Here is a 23,503-nt window from a genome sequence, read left to right as displayed (position 1 = left end):
CATTCAACATCAAAACTAACATATCCAAATAAAAAGATAAAAGAGAGCACAACAATATCTCTCAACATCAAAACAAATACAAATAATCCCATAAACCCAAGTGTTACATGACCATAGGCACTATAGACTACCTAGTCAAAACACAACAAGAACTAGCCTCCGAATCTAATCATTGTGCGAAGCACCACTGAAATTCTGGTATCAGATATGAGATGTCGAAGGTAATGTCACGACACTAATATTTGAATAATACAAACAGGATAAAGATAAAGAACAATAATGCAAGAGACACAAGTAATTGTTAACCCAGTTCGGTGCAACTCACCTACGTCTGGGGGCTACCAAGCCAGGAAGGAAATCCACTAAATAGAATCAGTTCAAAGACTCTCAATAAACAACACAAGTTACAGTCTTTTTCACCTAATCTCTACCCGTGTGACTTCTACCTAAGAACTCTTAGATATGAGATCCCATTCACTCCCCCTCAATCACACCAGTGATATTAAACAAGAATTACAATGAAAAGAACACTCTTCAAAGACACACACTTGATCTTACTTAGCAGCTTCAATCAAGTAGACACACACTCATGCTTAAAAGCTTAGAGTGACAAATTACAACTCAAAAATCAGACCAATTCAATCATCTATGGATGAATTGAATGGCTTACAAGTCACACAACCACACAAGACTTAAACCCTTATTCTCTCTCAATATTTCGCTCTATATTTCTTGTGTTACGAATCAGGTTTTCCATGTCCTTTTTATAGAAGCATTCAGCTGGGCTTGGACATCATAAAACCCTAAAACTATTTTCCATTCAAATCTTCTCATGACAGCTGATTAGATCTCTTTGGAAAATAAGTAAATCTGGTTGTAATTAATGATGAATGCGTGTGTAAATCAGATCTTCAATCATACATAGATTTGCATTAAAAACGCAATCACATAATACATAACATTCAGACTGAATGTTCTGTATACAGATGTCATGACATCGAGTCTGACATCCTGGAACAATCCTGCATAATTCTATTTTAAATATCCAGCAGGTACATGATATCTTATGTTAAGACATCACATGTGACAACTTGTGATCACTCTTGGTTTTACCAAAATTGCTGCCAACACTTAGAACCAACAAACTCCCCCTTTGGCAAATTTTGGCTAAAACATATATCAGTCCATTTGTTCACAAGAAAAAACACATCAGCAGTTAAACAGCATAACAACAATTTAAGCAGCAGCAGAAGCAAACACAATTACTAGCTATAATAGCAACTAGTAATACACACATGCACATGGGTACTTCTTCTCCCCCTAAGTCTATTCACCTACAAACATCTTCTTCAACAACAACAACACCTGTAACAATCAGAATATCCTTCTGATATCTCCTTCAACATTTGTAACATTCAGAATCACATTCTGACATCTCTTTTAACATCACCTGTACAACCACCTGTACTACACATAACATTCTTTTGTTCAACATCTGACATCTCCTTCAACATCACAGAACAGAACATCATAGAACATCATTCTGTTCAACATCAACTGTCACCTGTTTAGCCTAGCTACAACAACACATAATAACTGCAGCTCTCCATATCTCCACACAACTGCAGTTCTCCACAATTTCATTCTGTTCAACATCAGATGTCACCTGTTTAGCCTAGCTACAACAACACATAATAACTGCAGCTCTCCACATCTCCACGCAACTGCAGTTCTCCACATAATACCTTCTCCCCCTTTTTAGTCAAAATAGACCAAAGTGACCAATTAGACAAAATAAATGTCAATTAGTCTAGCAGAGAATGTCACAAGGGATGTTATAACATATAAAATGTTAAAACATAAATGTCAGGTGGTACAAACCATAATTATACACAACTGCAATAGCTGAGATAATCAGAAATCCAGGGAACTCATAAAGAGCCCAAATATTACATCATGGCATCAAAAAGGACTGCCAAAAATTACAAACATTAAACAGAAAAGCAACAAATCATCCAAGCATCCAAAACATCCAAAACAGCATCCAAAACACACATCATGAACAGGGGGACCATCACCACAACTTAGTCTGAGGAGGTAGCATATTCTTCACCTTCAGATCCAAAACTGCCACTAGAATTGTCTTGAGAATCATACCTCTCACTTGAGGTATGGGCATCTGTCTCCTTGGCTTCACCAACCTTATCCATCTCTTCTTGCTCCAAGCTACTAATGAGAACCTCTAAAGCCTCTTTCCTAGCCTTAGCCACCCTAATCCCAGTTTCCAACTCCTTACAGGTTTCTTTCAATTGAGCAATCAGGCCACCTTGAGAGGTTGGCTTCTTCATTGCAGATGTCATGACAATGTCATTGACATGACTGCCTTCAAATAACTTGTAGTGAATGGGCAATGGAGTCTTCCTTCTACTAGGAATATCACTTGTGTTTAGAATACCATGTTGCTGACTTAAAATAATTCCACAAATGATAGAGGGAAAGGCAATTGGCAGCTTTTCTGCATTAGTGGAGGCATGTCTAACAATTTGTTCAAACATGAACCTTCCAAAATCAAAGTTGAGCCTGGTTCCAATAGCATAGATTATCCTTCCAAGACCATTAAAGATAGTTGAGATATGGTTTGTTGGCACCCAGTTGGCTGAACCTATCTTATGCAAGATGGCATATTTTACAATTAATTTGCCAGCTGATAGATTCTTCTTGCTTGGCCATTCCTTGACTTGGCCAGCAGTGATTGTCCTACAGACTTCATTATCTATAGCCTCTAACTCAACAGCTCCTTCAGTTCCTCTCCCTAGGAACTTATTAATTATAGTTGGGGAGAACCTTACAAATCTTCCTCTCATAAACACCTTGCAAAATTCCTTGCTATTCTTGTCAGAAATATCACTTGGGATATTCACCACAAACTCCTTCACCAGACCTTCAAAGCATTGGGGTAATGCAATCACTGTTTTCATTAAACATGCAAACTTGATCAACTCCATAACCTCCTTCACTTCCACAACATCTTTCCCAAGTTCCTTCTCAACAGAAACTCTCCTTTGTATAACAAATTTCCACTTGGCAGCACCATCTTCCAGATGGAATGAAATGTTGTCCAAATGCACAACTGCAACCTTAGCTGGAGACTTTTTAACAGTTTGCCTTTTAGCAGGAGAGATGTCTAGGACATCGTCTTCGACATCATCTTCAGAGTCAGAACTTTCTCTGACCTTTCTCTTCTTGACCTCTACTTTACTCCATGATTTAGGAGGACCTACAGCAGTAGTCTTCTTCCTAGTTCTGGCTGTCAACATCTCAGCCACAGTCTTCCCTTTCCTGGTTTTCATTTTCTTTGCAACACTTGGTTTCAAGTGATGAACCAAGGTGTCATCTTCCTCTTCTGAACTCTCTTTCTCCAAATAAATTACTCTCTCAGCAGTGTCATGCTTCTTAGATTGAGAAGCATCTATAGGATTCTTGCTAGGCATGGTTTTTCCTAGAGAGCACAGTCCCTCAGCAGCAATGTCTTTCTCTGATCTAGATGAGTCATCATCTTTCTCAGTTTGAGGTTCCACCTCAGGTGAGGGGTCCCTTCTAGACAGAGGAGTCGAAACTCCTTTGACAGAGTGTCCTTCGTTTAGAATCCTAGTTACCAGGTTCCTAATGACATGATTTTTATAGTGCATGTCATCCTTAGGTGGAGAGTTTTCAGAGTTGTTACCTTGATTGTTTCCTGCCGTGGAAGAAGGGCCAGGGGCGTCGCCTGGGATTACAGAATGAGGAATAACCTCCAAAACGTCTTCATCTAGAAACTCCATGGAGGGAGTCCTTGCCTTGTGAGTGGGTTTTGAACCAGAGGATGAGGGATGTTGTGACATTTTGTTGAACTTTTGTGAGAATTTTTGTTGCCCTAGCAGAGATGGTCTGAGCAGTTTGATGAAGATGGAAGTGTTTGTGTTGAGGTAGCGTGTGGAAATGGTGTAGATGCTAGTTCCAATACTAGGTAATGATTTACCATAAATGGGGCACTTTCTTTTAAGTGGGAAGATAATATTACCTTTCCACTCCACTTTAATTGCTATAAATTCTCATAAATACAAATCCCCAATTTCCCTCTTAAATATTCTAACTGATTAGCATCCAAAGCTTTTGTGAATATGTCAGCTAATTGCATTTCAGTAATAACATGCTCCAGTGCTATGATTTTCTCTTCCACAAGTTCTCTAATGACGTGAAGACGAATATCAATGTGCTTAGTCCTGCTGTGCTGAATAGGATTCTTGGAAATGCTTATTGCACTCAGGTTGTCACAGTACAATGTCATGACATCTTGTGTGACACTGTATTCAGTCAACATTTGTTTCATCTAAACCAGTTGAGAATAGCTGCTTCCAGCTACTATGTATTCAACTTCATATCTAGCACAAACACCTACATCAAGTGCAATGTCAGATCTGCTTGATGTGAGATATAACAGACTTCCTATCATGCTTCTGTACAGACTTTGATCTACATTAACTCCATTTTCATCTTTGGAGACTTTCAAATATGTAGGAGCAGGTGTCCTTTTATGACTTGCATTCTCCATGCCAAACTTCTTAACAATGTTTTTGGCATATTTGCTTTGAGATAGAAATATAGAATCTTCTATCTGTTTGACTTGTAGCCCAGGGAAATAGGTCAGCTCTCCAACAAGGCTCATCTTAACCTTAGACTGCATCTGTCTAACAAAATGTTCCACCATTTGATCTGACATCCCACCAAACACACTATCATCCACATATATTTGAGCCACCATGAGTTTTCCTCCTTCATCCTTAACAAATAGGGTTTTGTCAATACCTCCCTTGTTGATTTTGTCATCTTCAGGTTCAGCTTGAGGAGGTTTACTCTCATTATTTTTGTCTGAGAAATCAGTTGGGGGATCATTTGGAGATGTCTCAACATCGTCTGTGACATCAGTCTGTTGATCATCATCCACAGCATTGACAGATTCCCTCATTACTTTTGTTCTAAAATTAAAGACTCTGAGCTCTGCTGTTTGTTGAGTAACCCAGAAAAAATCCTTCATCACTTTTGGGATCCATCTTCCTTCTTTGTTCATGATCAGTCAAGATATAGCATTTACTCCCAAACTCATGGAAGTATTTGATTGTAGGTCTTCTCCCTTTCCAGACTTCATATAGGGTTGTAGACGTCCCTTTCAAGGTCACTCTGTTGTAAACATAGCAGGCTGTGTTCAAAGCTTCATCCCAAAAGAGATAGGGAAATTTCTTAGCATGAATCATAGCTTTGGCTGATTCTTGAAGAGTTCTAATTTGCACTACGCCATTTTGCTGAGGAGTAATGGGAGATGAGAACTCCTGATGAATTCCTTCTGAAGAACAGAATTCAGCAAACTTGCTGTTCTCAAATTCCTTCCTATGATCACTTCTAATTTTGATGACAGGACTTTCCTTTTCTCTTTGAAGTTTTAGACAAAGCTCTTTGAAGACTTCAAACACATCAGATTTTTCCCTTATAAAATTGATCCAGGTGTATCTGGAGAAGTCATCCACCACTACATAAGCATACTTCTTTCCACCAAGGCTTTCCACCTGCATGGGTCCCATCAAATCCATATGGAGGAGTTCCAAAACTTTGGAAGTGGTGTCATGTCTGAGCTTCTGGTGTGACATCCTTGTCTGATATTCCCCACAGACATTTCTTTCATCAATCTTCAAGTTGGGAATTCCTCTAACAACTTCAACAGATATAATCCTCTTCATACCTTTAAGATGCAGATGGCTTAATCTTTGATGCCATGTCTTCACTTCTTCTTCTTTGGATAAGGTACACATTGAAGAATAACCAGTTTCTTGAGAAATCCACATGTAACAGTTGTCTTTGGACCTGACTCCTTTCATGATCACTTCACTTTCTTTGTTAGTAATCAGACATTCAGTTTTAGTGAAGTTAACATTTAGACCTTGGTCACACAGTTGACTGATGCTTATTAGGTTTGCAGTCAAGCCCTTAACAAGTAGGACATTGTCAAGATCAGGAACTCCAGGGCAATCAAGCTTACCAATCCCCTTGATTCCACCCTTTGCTCCATTACCAAAGGTTACATAGCTTGTGGCATGAGGATGAAGGCCAGTTAGCAGGTTTTTGTTTCCAGTCATGTGTCTGGAGCACCCACTATCAAAATACCAATCTTCTTTGGCTGAAACTCTGAAGGAAGTGTGAGCTATTAGACTTGTAACATTAGTCTTAGGAACCCATTTCTTTTTATTGACAGGCCTGTGATGTTTGGGTCTAGGTTGATGGTGAGTCTGATGTTGACCAGGACTAGGATAACCATACAGCTTATAGCAGAAGGGTTTTATGTGACCAAATTTTCCACAGTAGTGACATCTCCATCTTTGGTGTTTCCCTTTCTGTTGTCTTCCCTTACGATGTTGTGACATATGATGTGACATCTCAGGTTTGCTTTTAATATGGCTGCACTTAGGTTTGGATTTAAGTTTGCCACCAGTGTAACTGCACTCAGGCTTAGATTCATTGAACCCAATGCCAGATTTGTCTCCTGTTATTTGTCCAGTCTGAAGAATCTTATCTAAGGAGCCAGATCCATTGTTTAGCATTCTTACATACTTGGTCATCTCATCCAGTTTATAATTCAAGAAAACAACTTCAGTCTTTAACTTGGAGATGGTTTCCACATGTTCTGCCTTCTCATTCTCCAGTTGTGCTATCACTTTCTTCTGGCTGTCAACTTGTTGACTCTCATCTAGTTTGACATTCAGTAACACAACTTCAGTTTTTAATTTAGAGATGGTTTCCATGTGTTCTACCTTCTCATTCTCCAGTTGAGTTATCACCTTCTTCTGTCTTTCAACCTATTTACACACTTCTACACTTCTGAGACATAACTTTCTGTAGGTAGTGGCCAACTCTTCAAAGCTTACTTCATCATCACTTGAGTCTTCATCAGAACCCCATCTTCCAGTCAAGGCAGTCACCAAATTTGCAGACTCGTCTGTTTCACTTTCATCAGACCAAGTGGTAGCAAGACTCCTCTTCTGTTTCTTGAGGTAGGTTCCAAATTCAGTTCTAATGTGTCCATACCCCTCACATTCATGGCACTGAACTCCTTTTCCTTCTTTGGGCTTTTCATCTGACCTTGTTCTTCTTCCAACATTGTTGGATTTACTGATGTCAGATGTGATGTTCTTGACATTTGCCTTAGATCTTACATCTATCTTTTTCAGAAGTTTGTTGAACTGTCTTCCCAGCATTGCTACATCATTTGCCAGATCTTCATCAACATCCTGACTAGTTTCCTCTTCTTCCTCCTCAGTGTTTGACATGAAGGCTATGCTTTTGGCTTTCTTTTCAGATCCATCATACATTCCCATCTCAAATGTTTGGAGGGAACCAATTAGCTCATCAACTCTCATATTGGAGATGTCTTGAGATTCTTCTATGGCTGTCACCTTCATAGCAAATCTCTTAGGGAGTGACCTGAGTATTTTCCTTACTAATTTTTCATCTGACATCTTCTCTCCCATGGCTCTTGAGGCATTAGCAATTTCAAGGATACTCATATGAAATTCATGAATATTTTCATCTTCTTTCATCCTTAAATTTTCAAACTTGGTGGTGAGCAGCTGCAGTCTAGACATCTTCACTCTAGAGGTGCCTTCATGAGCGGTTTTGAGAATGTCCCAAGCATCTTTAGCCACCTCACAGTTGTTTATTAATCTGAAGATATTCTTGTCTACTCCATTGAATATAGCATTCAATGCCTTAGAATTTCCAAGGGCTAGATCATCTTCCTCCTTGGTCCATTGTTCTTCAGGAATTTTATCAGTTGTAGCTTCTCCTTCCTTAGTAACTACTGGATGTTCCCAGCCTGTTAAAACAGCCTTCCAAGCCTTATTATCCAGATATTTTAGGAAGACTACCATTCGAGGTTTCCAGTAGTCATAGTTGGATCCATCCAAAATAGGTGGCCTATGAACAGATCCTCCATCTCTCTCCATAGTACCAGAAAGTATCGTCCCTAGATCTCACCCAGAACCAGAGCAGGATGCCTGCTCTAATACCAATTGAAATTCTGGTATCATATATGAGATGTCGAAGGTAATGTCACGACACTAATATCTGAATAATACAAACAGGATAAAGATAAAGAACAGTAATGCAAGAGACACAAGCAATTGTTAATCCAATTCGGTGCAACTCACCTACGTCTGGGGGCTACCAAGCCAGGAAGGAAATCCACTAAATAGAATTAGTTCAAAGACTCTCAGTAAACAACACAAGTTACAGTCTTTTTCACCTAATCTCTACCCGTGTGACTTCTACCTAAGAACTCTTAGATATGAGATCCCACTCACTCCCCCTCAATCACACCAGTGATATTAAACAAGAATTACAATGAAAAGAAGACACTCTTCAAAGACACACACTTGATCTTACTTAGCAGCTTCAATCAAGTAGACACACACTCATGCTTAAAAGCTTAGAGTGACAAATTACAACTCAAAAATCAGACCAATTCAATCATCTATGGATGAATTGAATGGCTTACAAGCCACACGACCACATAAGACTTAAACCCTTATTCTCTCTCAATATTTCGCTCTGTATTTCTTGTGTTACAAATCAGGTTTTCCATGTCCTTTTTATAGAAGCATTCAGCTGGGCTTGGACATCATAAAACCCTAAAACTATTTTCCATTCGAATCTTCTCATGACAACTGATTAGATCTCTTTGGAAAATAAGTAAATCTGGTTGTAATTAATGATTGAATGCGTGTGTAAATCAGATCTTCAATCATACATAGATTTGCATTAAAAACGTAATCACATAATACATAACATTCAGACTGAATGTTCTATATACAAATGTCATGACATCGGGTCTGACATCCTGGAACAATCCTGCATAATTCCATTTTAAATATCCAGCAGGTACATGATATCTTATGTTAAGACATCACATGTGACAACTTGTGAACACTCTTGGTTTTACCAAAATTGCTGCCAACACTTAGAACCAACAACCACTATCTCTAGTACCTGAGCGATGTCGCGATAGAACATCATTCCAACAAAAGGGTGAGAATTCAAATCATTATAGAAAAATATAATAATATGAAATGTATAACAAACATACATATATTATTAGAATTCGTCACGCTTCATACAAACATGCATCATATCATCTTATTAAAGAATCACATGTTTATCATCATACGACATGGCTCAACAATCCACAAGTATTCATTTATAAATACTAAACGATGTACAAAAGTCATATTTCACAACATATCAATTTCATGTACATATTATCATCCATCATCATTTACAAATCATCATCAAATATGTATACAACTTTCACATTATTCCATAATGTATATAAGTCACCATTTCATCACATATATTACAAATATGCACACATATCACATCAACAACACATCAAAAATTCATATCAAATTGATCACCTAAAATCCACGTATATGCATATCAACCAAAATCATATCCACATAATCATATCACATAATCATACAAACAACAATTCACACTGACACGTGCGACTCAATGTGTGATTCAATGCGATATGCATGTGGATCCCATCCGTTATCATTTTCGGCTTGCCGAGCATCTCTCAAATAGACTAGATAACCACCTCTAAAGCTCGATTCGGTCTTAAGCTTTCAAACCCCGTTCAACGTTAGGTTTGGGACAAGCAAATAATCTACGCGAGATTACCCAACATTGCCTCTTTCATAGACTCATGCTAGTGTAAGTGTCCAACAACAACAAGACTCATGCAATTAAGACGACCGCAACCCCTTAATCATACATAAGCATACCACATCCAACATTTGCGCAACATACACCTAACATGACTTCAATCTCAAATAATGCATCAAATAACATTCATCATCTCATCACAGCATAATAACATAAAGCAAATAAGCCAATTCATGTTATTCATCAAATTCACCAATTCACATCATCACATATATAATTTCAAGTACTATGTTTCTTCACAAAATCCATCTAAAACCATCCAATACATGCCAACAATAGAAAACATGTCATTCAAATTCACCACACATACAACATACATCCACATTAGGATTCTTTTAATAAAATATTAATCTATTGTTATCAAAATGAATATCACGTTATAGATAATATTCTTAGCTTCATAACGGTCCAAACGACACCTCAAACGGAGTTACGGTTCAAAAGTTATTGAATTTACAAGTTTTTCAAAATGCTGTCAAAAACCAGGAAATTTGTTGTTGAGAAAATGTTGTTGAAAACCAGAAAAACTGTTGTTGCGAAAATGCTACTGTCCAACATGAATTTTCATCATAAAACCACATTAATCCATCATTTTTCATGAAATAACTAGTTATACAATCTATATATATCATATAGCAACTATTAGGATCATAGAAACAAGATTCTAAGCTCCAGTAATTTTCACCAAAATCTTAAATCAACCATTTTCAAGTGAAACTCAAACATGCAATTATACACCAAATCATGTTCTATACACATACTCATTCATGGAATTCAATATAGAAACATCATAGCATAACATAAACATCAATTTCATGGATTAAAACATAAACACGTGTTAGGGTTTCTCAAAAATCAAAATCCCAAGATCCTAAGTTCATGATATCTAACCCACATACATTACATACATTATGTTTACCCATAACCACTTGAAATTCCACCCTTACCTTAGTATAGATGAAATCTCTAGGTCCTTCTTCTTCTAGTTTCCTCTTCTCCTCTTACTCTTCTCTTCTATTCTCTCTTCTTCTCTTGTTTTACAAAACTAACTCTAATCTCTAAAACCCTTATTATCTTTTTAACTCATAAAGGGCTTAACCCACTTATCCATCCATTCTAATTAATTAGGCCCATTACTAGACAATTGCTATTTCTACTTATAAAATTCAATTATTCAAATAACACATATACTCAAATAATTCAAATAATCGCCGGAACACATATTTAATTAATTATCACACCAAATAATGATTAATTAAAATAAACACCTAATAAATAAATACGGAAATTAAATCGGGGTGTTACAACTCTTCCCCACTTGAAATATTTTCGTCCTCGAAAATTACCTCAGGCAAACAACTCGGGATATGAATCCCTCATCTGACTCTCAAGCTCCCACGTCACATTTCCACCAACCGGTCCTCCCCAAAGGACTTTCACCAAAACGATCTCTTTACCATAGAGTTGTTTTACCTCTCTATCTTCTATCTACATAGGTAAGTTATCCACGGTCAAATTATATCTAACCTCAACATCATCTAATTGGACAACATGTGAAGGATCCGCAGTGTATCTCCTCAATTAAGACACGTGAAACACATCAGGGAGATTAGCAACTGACGGTGGCAACGTAATCCGATAAGCCACATCACCTACTTTCTCAGAAATATGATACGGACCAATAAAATGCGGCGTCAACTTACACGACTTCAATGCTCTAGCAACACCCGTTATCGGAGTAACTCTTAAAAACACATGATCATCTACCTCAAACTCAAGCGCTTTCCTTCTCTTATCATGGTAACTCTTCTAACGACTCTGAGAAACCTTCATCTTCTCTCTGATCATTTTAATCTTATTAGTAGTCTGTTGAACTATCTCAGGTCCAACCACAACACTCTCTCCATATTCGTACCAACACAAAGGCATCCTACACCTTTTACCATACAAAGCTTCAAACGGAGCCATACCAATGCTCGAATGAAAACTATTGTTGTAGGTAAACTCAATCAAAGGAAAATAACTATCCCAAGCACCTCCTTGTTCCAAAACACAAGCTCTCAAAATATCCTCAAGCGACTGAATCTTCCTCTCAGTCTGACCATCTGTCTGCGGATGATAAGCAGAACTCAAACACAACTTTGTACCCAAAGCATGTTGCAAACCTTCCCAAAATATCGAAGTAAACCTCGCAACCCTATCTGACACAATGCTAGACGGAATACCATGCAAATTAACAATTTTCTCAATATACAGCTTTGCAAGCCTCTCCATCGGATAATCCATTCTAATCGAAATAAAGTGAGCAGATTTCGTCAACCTGTCCACAATAACCCAAATAGCTTCACAATTACTCGGATTCCTAGGTAAACCAGAAACAAAATCCATAGAAATACTATCCCATTTCCATTCAGGAATAGATAACGGTTGTAACAAACCAGATGGCTTCTGATGCTCAATCTTCGATTTCTGACAAATCAAACACGAATACACAAATTCTGCAATCTCTTTCTTCATACCAGACCACCAAAAATTTTTCCTCAAATCTTGATACATCTTAGTAGCACCAGGATGAATACTCAAACCACTATGATGTCATTCATCAAGAATCCTCTTTCAAATCTGAAACATCAGGAACACAAACTCTATCATGACACCTCATGATACCATTCTCATCAATCCGAAAATCACCACATTTACCTTGATTGATCAACGTCAATCGATCTACCAAAACCAAATCATATTTCTGACCTTCTCGAATCTCATCCAAAATTCCACTAGTAAGCTTCAACATACCGAGCTTCACTCCAAAAGAAGTCTCTTCACAAACTAAACTCATATCTCGAAATTGTTCAAGCAAATCCAATTCTCGCACCATCAACATCGACATATGCAAAGATTTCCTACTCAAAGCGTCGGCTACAACATTCGCTTTGCCAAGATGGTAATTCAAACCAAAATCATAACCCTTCAAGAATTCCAACCATCTCATTTGCCTCAATTCAACTCTTTCTGATCGAACAAATACTTCAAACTCTTGTGATCACTAAACATATCGAGTCTTGACCCAAACAAATAATGTCTCAAAATCTTCAAAACAAACACAACAACAGCTAATTCCAAATCATGAGTCGGATAATTCCTCTCATGCACTTTGAGTTGCCTTGGAGCATAAGCTAGAACTTGTTGATTCTGCGTTAACACACCTCCTAAACCCATCAAAGAAGCATCATAATACACAACAAATGGTTCTGATGGATTCGGCAAAATCAAAACAGAAGTAGTAGTCAATCTCCTCTTCAGCTCTTGAAAACTATCTTCACACTGTGCAGTCCAAATGAAAGCTTGACCTTTCCTAGTCAAGTACGTTAACGGAAAAGATAACTTAGATAAGCCTTCAATAAACTTTCAATAATAACTTGCCAAACCAAGAAAACTACGAATCTCAAACACAGATTTTAGCGCTTCCCATTAAGATATAGCCTCAATCTTAGAAGGATCAATCGAAATACCACCACTAGAGATCACATGGCCAAGGAAACTCACTTCCTTCAACCAAAACTCGCACTTCGAAAGTTTAGCAAACAACTGCTTCTCTTTCAATACAGATAAAACAATCCTCAGATGCTCAACATGATCCTCTTCACTCTTCGAATAGATCCAAATATCATCGATAAACCCAACAACAAACTTATCGAGATATTTATGAAAAATCCAATTCATGTACTCCATAAATACCCCAGGTGCATTCGTCACACCGAAAGGCATCACCGAATACTCATAATGTCCATACCTTGTTCTAAAAGCAGTCTTCTAAATATCTTCAGCTTTCACAAGGATCTGATGATACCCAGACCTCAAATCAATCTTGCTAAATACACAAGCACCAACCAGCTGATCCATCAAATCATCAATCCTAGGAAGCGGATACTTATTCTTGATAGTAACCTTATTCAGTTGCCTGTAATCCACACACAACCTCATAGTACCTTCTTTCTTCTTAACTAACAAGACAGGTGCACCCCATGGTGACACACTCAGATGAATAAACCTCTTATCAAGCAAATCCTCTAGTTGACTCTTCAACTCTTTCAACTCATATGGTGACATCTGATACGGAGCCATCGATATCGGACTAGTATCAGGAATCAAATTAATCGTGAACTCAACTTCACGTTCAGGCGGCAAATCGCTAACCTCATCAGGAAACACTTCAAGAAAATCACGAACATCTGGAAATTCACCCATTGTTCCATTTTCACTAAGCTTCAAACTTGCCACCAACATAAACACTTCAGCACCATCTCGCACAAATTCATTCACTTGTTGAGTAGATAAGAATAGATCACCTTCCTTCTCTAGCTCAAGAAAAAGAATATCTCTCGCAAAACAATTGATATAGACATGGTTTCCCCTCAACCAGTCCATTCCCAAAATAACATCAAGTTGACTCAATGGAAGACACACTAAATCAACTTCGAAATCTTTATCACAAATATTCAACGGACATTTCAAACAAACAGATGAAATAGTCATTGAACCCTTAGCCGGAGTATTAATAACCATGCTTCCACGCATAACAGATAATTCAAGATTCAATCTCTTAGTATAATCCAAAGAAATAGAAGAATGTGTCGCACCGGTATCAATAATAGCAATCAAAGGCATATTATTATAAAACACGTACCTCGAATCAATCTCTCCTTAGCAGAAGTATCAGCATCGGGCAATGCAAACACTTTCCCTTTGGCTCTCTCCTTCTTCAGCTTGTTGCCTTGGTACTAATGTGCCCTTTGTCACCATAGTTGTAGCAAGTCACATTCGAACCAACTCTACAATCAATATATTTGTGACCTTGCTTGCCACACTTGAAACAAGTCACATCGCCCTTAGGACACTCGGGAGCACGATGTCCCTCAACACTACATCTGAAGCACTTGACAAGAGTGTGAGATCCTCCCCCACTCGACTTTTTGCCATCACCAGCTTTCTTCTTACCATCATATGGCTTCCCTCGGAATTGCCCTTTTCCTTTCTTATCATGCAAGGACTTGTAATGAGCAACACTCTCACGGTTATCCTCATCATAGATCCTACTCTTGTTAACCAACTTAGAAAATCTCATAATCTGTTGGTAACCCATTGCCTTCTTGATATTAGGTCTCAAGCCATTCACACACTTAAGACACTTGGATCTCTCAGCATTAGCAGTATTGTAATGGGGACAAAATTTGATCAACTCCTCAAACTTTGCAGCATACTCAGCTACGGTACCATTACCTTGCTTTAACTCAAGGAATTCAATTTCCTTCTTTCCATAAACATCTTCTGGAAAATACTTCTCCAGAAAAGCATCACGGAAAAGTGCCCAAGTCATTTCAATGTCATCCTCATCAAATCTCTCAACAGTGTTGCGCCACCAATCCTTAGCTTCTTTCTCAAGCATATGAGTGAAAAACTGCACCTTCTGCGCATCTGAACAATTCATAACTCGGAAGATTTTCTCAATCGCCTTCAACCACTCTTGAGCTTTCTCAGGTTCATGAGCTCCTTCAAAAGTTGGAAGATTGTTCCTCTGGAACTTCCCTAAAGCACGGAACTCATCAACATCACGCTCCCGATCACCAGCATTCATTTGTGGAATGACACCAGCCAACAGGGTCAATGTCGCCGCAAGCACATCATCATTCCTTCTAGAAACCATCTTCCTGCTACACCAACCAAACAACCACAACAACAAGGATTGTTAAACTACCCGTATAGATTGTGTCATACACACAAATCAGATACAATGGAATCAATCAAATTCATAACCTAGCCGAATGATCGACCGTGCTCTGATACCACTAATGTAACACCCCTCAAACTTCTACTACTCAATTACAATATACAATTGCATATTTAGAGTAAATTAAAGCATGCATACACAAGGGCATCATATTTACTTCTGCAAGAAACAACACATGTCATGGTCACATATAAGTAACACAGGTTATAAATCAAAACCAAATAACCAACATGCAAACTCACACAGCGGAATAACACCTCTCTTCATAAATGGTAAATAGTGATGATTCCCATAAATCATCTACCACAAAATATCGTTTTGGGCTCTAAGGCCACTCAACATCAAAACCAACATATCCAAATAACAAGATAAAAGAGAGCACAAAAATATCTCTCAACATCAAAACAAATAAATATAGTCCCACAAATCCAAGTGTTACATGACCAGAGCACTATAGACTACCTAGTCAAAACACAACAAGAATTAGCCTCCAAATCTAATCCCTGTGCGAAGCACCACTATCTCTGGTACCTGAGTGATGTCGTTGTAGCACCTCAAATTTGCACCCCTCATTCATGCATTCATTTTTAGGTCATTTAACATTTCATATTGCATTTCATCATGTCAATCAGATTAAATCCAAGAAGCTTGAATGTCATCCAGGACACTTTGTGCTTTCTATCTGGGTGATCAGTCAACACAAGGGAATGACGTGAGTTACTTCCAACATGTTCAAATAGGGTCTATTCATCATTCAAAACGCTAATATTGAAGGAGCAAAAGTCTGTGCCTGAGCTGTCATGCTCGCTAGGCGAGCAGCGTGGTTCGCTTAGCGAATTTGAACTGTCATGCTCGCTAGGCGAGCAATTTCTTCGCTAGGCGAAGCGCAAGCGTTTTAAAAACTAACAGAAAAATCTTGGACTTGGACCTCTCTCATTTGAGCCCACAAAGTCACGAAAATCAGGTTATAAATTCTAAAATTTCATTGAAACAAAACCCTAGAGAGAAAAAAAAGGGAGAAGGAGAGAAGAGCTGACTGAATTCAGAGCAGCCTCCAGAGACTGAAGAGAACTCATCTGCAAAGAACCAATTCCCTCTCATATAAACCCTAAGATTGTTCTGCGAACCCAACCGTGCAATTCAATTTCAATCGATCTCTTCAATCAGGTTTGCCCTATTTTCACTACTTTATGCTTTCAATTTGAAGTTTCTAAATGTGTGAGGCATTATGGGTGAATGTGGAAGAATGGGTAACGTTAGGTTTCACATGTGGGTTTAGATATGCATGAATGTGTAAAACAATGCCTTGAATATTTGATCACTTAATTTCTGAAATGAGTACCATAAGATTTGGGGTTACCGAAATCGGACTGTTATCAAGGAAGAAACCAAAACCCGCAGGCATTCGCTAGCACCTCGCTAGGCGAGCCTGTAGCGAAGCTTCGCTAAGCGAAGCAGTAGCGAGCATGACAGTAGCTGTTTTTCTTTCTAATTGCTCTAACCCGTTCTGGTGTTTTTTTGTGATATGTTTCCTCTTGCATCCGTGCATTGTTCACCTGACGCTGCCGTTGTTATGTTTCTTTTGTGTGGTGCAACTCTTGATTGCATCTTATTATTCTAACCTGTTTGTTGAGTTTTTGTGAGGGCTCACATGACTCCTGAAGAGATAGCCTGCTCGGTATTCCACTTTATTTGTGGGATACCACTTGGAGATTTATTCCGACTACCTGTACTGACTTGCTTTCTTTGATGGTTCCAGCTTGAGAGATCTCTGGGTTTCTCGGTTCTTTAGTTGCTGTTACTTCGGATCTTATCCGTGTGGTAGATCTCTTGATCCCTTTACCTTTCTCGCATTTTACCGCTTTCTTAGCTGGAAGACCACGATAGGAGGCGATGTTTTTTGTGTGTTTACTTTTGTGCCCAAAGACCTCCAAGAAGAGGCACCAGTGCTAAATACCTCCACGAAGAGGCAATTGACGTATAAAAGGGATTAGTAGTCAATCCCCTGTTATTCTGTGTGTCGTTCTTTATACTCATACTACGTGTCGATGCTTCAGAACAAAAGCCCAAGACCTTTTGTCCGGTCAGTCAGTGGAGAGGGTTCCACCTTTCTGAATCCCCACTTTTTGTCATGAGCTCACCCTGTCCAAGGTTAAGAGCTATGAGGTCTTATCCTCATTACCCTTTTGATCTGCTCACCCTGAAGTTCAATGTCCGTGGTTAAGAGCCCATTTGATTACCTTTCCATGGCTTGTTTGTCGAGGTTGATATGACCCCTCTTGACTAAAGCCTTACCCATGTATGTTTGAGCCCTTTGTTGGCGTGTGTACTTTATGCATGTTTGTTTTGTATGGTGTGATCGTCTCCCCATAGGATTGCTAGGCTTCGTATAGTCTCTCGTTGCATGTCAATTAAGGTAGCACTGTTCCTTCGTCTAGGACTTCCTTTTTGCATGAGCATTCCTAAAAACACAAACAAACTCATTGATTTTTCTTCTCCTAAGAACACGTTAACTCCTTCTACTACAGGCGAGTAAGTCTCCAAAGGTCGAGCATCCGGTAGATTGCGCAGTAACGTCGTTCACCTAAAAAACACAATCCTTAACCCATAGGTAGCCGAACTACGTTTTGCTCTAATTCTCATTCTAGATGAGATACGTAGGCATAAGACGCGATGTCTTAGCGAGCACACTCCTCTTTAACCCATAGGTAGCCGAGCTACGAAGACTCTGATTCTCATATTCAGATGAGATACGTATGCAGTGGATGCGACATCCGTGCGAGTCATTTTCTTTTGACCCCTCTTTTAGTAAATAGTACATTAGATAAACCCACACCCTTTAGACAAGAACAACAAGAGTGGATCCCGTAGAGTACTACGGATGCATAGGGGTGCTAATACCTTCCCTTCGTATAATCGACTCCCGAACCCAAGATTTGGTTGCGAGACCTTGTCTTTTCCTTTCCTTTTTCCAGGTTTACTTCGAGCGTTTCCTTCCCTCCTTTGGGATAAATAACGCACGGTGGCGACTCTTTTGTCATTTCTTTTTTCGCCGGTTGTTTCGTTTCGCATTAAGGTTGCGACAGCTGGCGACTCTGCTGGGGACATCGGTTTCCCTAAGCGAGTCCCTCCTAACTTTTGTAGGTTTCTTGTTTGTTAGGTGTTTAGTCTTTTGTACAGTTATTTACTTTCAGCATTTATCTGCTTTATCTTGTGTACATATCATTGTTGTGTCTGCTGGCTCTTTGGTTTGTTTGTTTGTTGGGGTGGGATGTTCTATGAGAGATAAGCCCATTACCCAGGCTTGAGCGTACACACGGGTCTTAGAGTGGATAGTCATAAGCCCACTACCCAGTCGAGGCCTCTCCTCCGAGACGCGTTTATGTTAGCTCTGGTGGGCGCATTGTCGCTGCTTAATCCGAGGACCCCGAGACTAGGAACTTGCTCTAAGATGTCCTGTTGAGGGGAGTCATTGGAGGTCTTTTATCCCGTAATAATGCCAAACCTTCAGTGGTAAACGTATTATTCTCGACTGAATGGCCGAAGCTGACGAACTTCTGTTCTTAGAACCTACCAGTGAGGGCGGGCTAAATTCAGGAAACCTTAACCTTCAACCAACCCGGTTTTCTGGAGCAGAGTTTTGATTCCTCAGTGATTTTCTCTTCAGACAGTGCAACCTGACAGATGTTCAAGCGGATACAGCAGTCCTGATTCCCATGTCACTGCATTGCATCACATCATTTTGCATTCATATCATTTAACACATGTTTATCTATTCCCAAGGGTTCATATCTTCTTCTTGATCCTAGTCGGGGTTTTCTTCTTACACCGTTTATCAAATGAGAGACTGGAACCAAGGGGGTAGAATGCCCTTTGGAATTGATAAACATGTCATGGCATTTGCATATCCATCAGCATGTCTTGCATAACAGGTACCGCCGCGGTGTCCTCACTTTGTTTGGTGTTCCACTAGCAGGATAGCTGACTCAGGCATTCACCGGTACGGTACCCGCAGAAATCAACAGAGAGTAATGGAAAGCCTACAAGCAGAGTTCGCCGAGATGAAGATCCGCATGAATCAGTTCATGGATGAGGTTCAAGGGGTGGCTCAAGGACAACAAGAGCTCAGGCAGATGATGCAGAGGAATCCCGCCACTACTCAACCAGAGACGTTGACTGATCCTCCAGCTGGAGAGGCTAACGGACCCAATGGACCGGGGCCTACCTCGATCCCACATGGAAACCTTGGTCAACAGCCCGTCCATGATGATCAGGACGATCAGTTCCCCCTGCTTTAGGAAGACTTTGGCATGGGCCATGGCATGGACCCCATGTTTAGAAGATTAGAGGAGAGGCTGAAGGCCGTGGAAGGGCAAAATGCTATCGGAGTAGATGTTGCTGACTTGGGATTGGTCCCAGGCGTGAGGGTGCCACCGAAATTCAAGGTCCCGATATTTGAAAAATATAGTGGCAACTCTTGCCCAAAGACCCACGTGCAAGCCTATTTCCATAAGATGGTTGCATACTCTGACGATGAAAAGTTGCTTATGTACTTTTTCCAGGACAGCCTAGCTGGGGCATCCCTGGAATGGTATATGAGGCTGGACAAAGCCCACATCCGCTGCTGGAGGGATTTGGCTGAGGCTTTCGTGAAGCAGTATCAGTATAATGCAGACATGGCTCCGAATAGAACTCAACTTCAGAATCTGTCTCTTAAAAGCAATGAGTGCTTCAGGGAATACGCTCAACGCTGGAGGGAGACAGCTTCCCGTGTTCAACCTCCTATGTTGGAGAAGGAAATGGCTAACATGTTCATGAACACTCTGCCCGGACCTTACTTGGAGCGCCTGGTGGGCTGCAATGCCTCCAACTTTGTTGATGTAGTCTCTACCGGCGAGAGGGTGGAGAACTATTTGAAGACATGCAAGATCCAGAATGGAGGTGGATCTTCATCAGGGGTGAAGAAGTCGTTCATTCAGGGACAGAAGAGGAGATAAGGGGATGCAAATGCCATATCTTCTTATCAGAACAGGGGTAACCGGAGGAATAACTTTCAGAACTATCATCAACAACCGTATGTTGCGGCTGTGACCATTCTGACTGCAGCACCGCTACAACAATAACAACCACAACGTCGGCAAACTCAGTACCAGCAACAACCACCGGGTAACAGACCCGCCTATCAACAGAGGCAAAGGATGATGGACCGGCGTTTCGACACTCTTCCAATGTCGTACGCTCAGTTGCTTTCTAGTCTTTAACAACTACAACTTGTGCAGTTACGCACTCTGGCTCCTCCTGTTGGTAGGCTCCCGGTGGGTTACGACGCCAACGCTAGGTGTAGCTTCCACTCTGGGGCACCTGGCCACAATATTGAGAACTGCAAAGCTTTTAAGCACGTAGTTCAGGACCTCATAGATTCAAAGGCCATTGACCTTGCACCGGTTCCGAATGTCGTCAACAATCCCATGCCCCAGCATGGTGGCGCGAATGTTAATATGATGGAAGGGGAAGCCAGATCCGTCAAAGATGTGCTGAAGCTGAAGACTCCGTTGTTGGATATCAAGGGCTACTTGTTGAAGGCCAATGTTTTCCCCGGTTGTGGGAAAGGTTGTGTGAATTGTGCTACTCATAGTGGAGGTTGTTTGAAGCTGCATCAGGGTATCCAGGCCTTGCTCGACAAAGGTACCCTCCAGGTTGAAGATTTGTCTGTCCAAGAGTCCGTGGAAGGGGTTGAGGAAAAAGTGTTTGAAGATGCCACTGATGAATTCGCAGATGTTGTTCCTACTGATTCTGTAATCCGTGATGATGTATTTAATTTTTCCAATGTTGTTGCTGATATCCCAAACAATGTGGTTGATTCTGATGTAATTGAACTTGTTTCCGATGTTTCGGATGTTTATGTTTCAAGGAATGAAATGTCAGAGTATGACTATGATGTTGCTACTATCACCATTTTCTACCCAACTGCTCAGATAAATGTGCCAGAAGCGCAACCGGTGCCACCAGCGCGACCGTCCACTATGACTATCACAACCCCTGGTCCTTTACCGTTCACCAGCGAAAGGGCCATTCCTTGGCATTATTGGGGGAGTGTGTACACGCACGATCATGGGGTGGAAAGTACACTGAAGGTAGAAGAGGGTCAGAAGTCTGAACTTGAAATTGAAGATCCCGCAGTGGACAATGTTGGTGGAATCGGGCGATTCACCAGGAATCGTAGACTGTTCTCACCACCCGTTACCCAAACTGATAGTGATGATGCTGCGGCGAAAGCCAAAGGCAAACAGGTTGTGATTGAGGGTACCTCTACACCCCAGGCTGGTTCTGAGCCCACTTTTGCGAAGGATGTGGACGAGCTTTTGAGAATTATAAAGAAAAGTGACTACAAGGTAGTCGATCAGTTGATTCAGACGCCGTCTAAGATATCTATTCTCTCACTCCTGTTGTGTTCGGAGGCACACAGGGAGGCACTTCTGAAGGTTCTTAATGCTGCTTATGTACCTCAAGAGATCTCGGTAAACCGACTAGAAGGAATCGTCGCAAATGTTCATACAAGCAACGGGTTGGGTTTTACTGATTCTGACTAACACCAGCTGGACGCAATCATAACAAGGCTTTGCACATCTCGATGGAATGCAGAGACACCGTGTTATCTCATGTTCTGGTGGATACGGGTTCCTCTCTCAATGTGCTACCCAAGAGAGCCCTATCAAGGTTAGATGTAGGGAGTTTGGTCCTGAAGCCTTCAGATCTTAATGTGAGATCCTTTGATGGTTCAAAGAGGTCGGTGTTCGGATGGGTAGAATTGCCAATTCAGATTGGATCACAAACCTTCAACACCGTCTTCTATGTGATGGATATCAGTCCTTCCTATAGTTGCCTGCTGGGTCGTCCTTGGATCAACAACGCTGGGGAAGTCTCTTCAACTTTCCATCAGAAGATTAAATTCCCAGTCAATGGAAGGATTATCACCGTCTGTGGTGAGGAGGATATTCTGGTCAGTAACCTGTCTACATTCAAGTATGTAGAGGTAGAAGGTGAATTTCATGAGACCCTATGTCAGGCCTTTGAGGCAGTTCAGATCAAGGACGCATCTCCGGTGGAAGAAGTTAAAGTGGGTGCCTCTATCTCATCCTTCAAGCAGGCACAGGCCTTGGTAGATTCGGGTGTTGCCCCCGGTTGGGGACATCTGTTGGTGTTACCAACGAAAGACGACAAATTCGGGATTGGGTATCAGCCAACCCCGACTTCTACAACTTCAACACTTCAGACTCGTCAGGGGCCGATTACTTTCTCCAGTGCTGGCATCATTCAGTATGGCCAGGTCTCTGCGGTCAACGATGAAGATGGGGATAGTGATTGCGACATCGATAACTGGGTGCGTCCGAGGATCCCGGGTGAAGTCATCAACAATTGGTCTTCTGAGGAGACTGTCCAAGTCACTTTTCTGGAGGAATAATTTTTCTTGTTTATTCATGCATATCCAAGTCTTACGTTCCTCTCAGGGCGTAATGACTCATTGTAGGGCTCATCTATATGGATACCTGCATTTTTTATCATAAATAAAGGATGTCTTTTGCATTCAAATATTTTGTTCACTGTCTTTCTATTTTTGCAGTTTTTTTTAAAAAAAATTATACATTTGGCAATGTTTTGTTTAGCTTTCATTCCTTGTTCACACTCATAAGCGCATACCATCACTCATGCAGATGCACGTCACGGGATCCTATTGATAACGGTTCTGCTATGGCTCGCTTCGACTTTGAAAATCCAATCTTTCAAGCTGAAGAAGAGGGTGATGAAGACTGTGAACTCCCTGAAGAACTTGCCAGGTTGTTAAAATAGGAGGAAAGGGTCATTCAACCGCATCAAGAGTCTGTTGAAGTGATTAATCTCGGCACC

The 23,503-nt window shown here is 40.4% G+C and overlaps 1 protein-coding gene across 1 annotated transcript; it reads right to left on the bottom strand.

Annotated features, from left to right (window-relative positions):
* Window positions 1–14,572: 14,572 nt before the first annotated feature.
* Window positions 14,573–15,514, bottom strand: LOC127079312 (uncharacterized). The gene is made up of 2 exons (XM_051019712.1): window positions 15,169–15,514; window positions 14,573–15,075 (listed from the first exon to the last, which is right to left on the bottom strand). The coding sequence occupies exons 1-2, from the start codon at window positions 15,512–15,514 to the stop codon at window positions 14,573–14,575; spliced, it is 849 nt and encodes a 282-aa protein (XP_050875669.1).
* Window positions 15,515–23,503: the final 7,989 nt, after the last annotated feature.

This window comes from Lathyrus oleraceus, chromosome 5 (assembly GCF_024323335.1).
Source record: "Lathyrus oleraceus cultivar Zhongwan6 chromosome 5, CAAS_Psat_ZW6_1.0, whole genome shotgun sequence".
NCBI classification, from domain to species: domain Eukaryota; kingdom Viridiplantae; phylum Streptophyta; class Magnoliopsida; order Fabales; family Fabaceae; genus Lathyrus; species Lathyrus oleraceus.
This window is presented reverse-complemented; position numbering and strand designations above follow the sequence as displayed.

What these genes read in the sequence shown, in the direction of transcription:
- LOC127079312 (XM_051019712.1), bottom strand. Translation starts at nt 15,514, where the DNA reads ATGGTTTCTAGAAGGAATGATGATGTGCTTGCGGCGACATTGACCCTG. An exon ending in AATGACTTGGGCACTTTTCC is followed by an intron (nt 15,076 to 15,168) that starts GTGATGCTTTTC and finishes ATGGTACCGTAG; the next exon opens with CTGAGTATGCTGCAAAGTTT.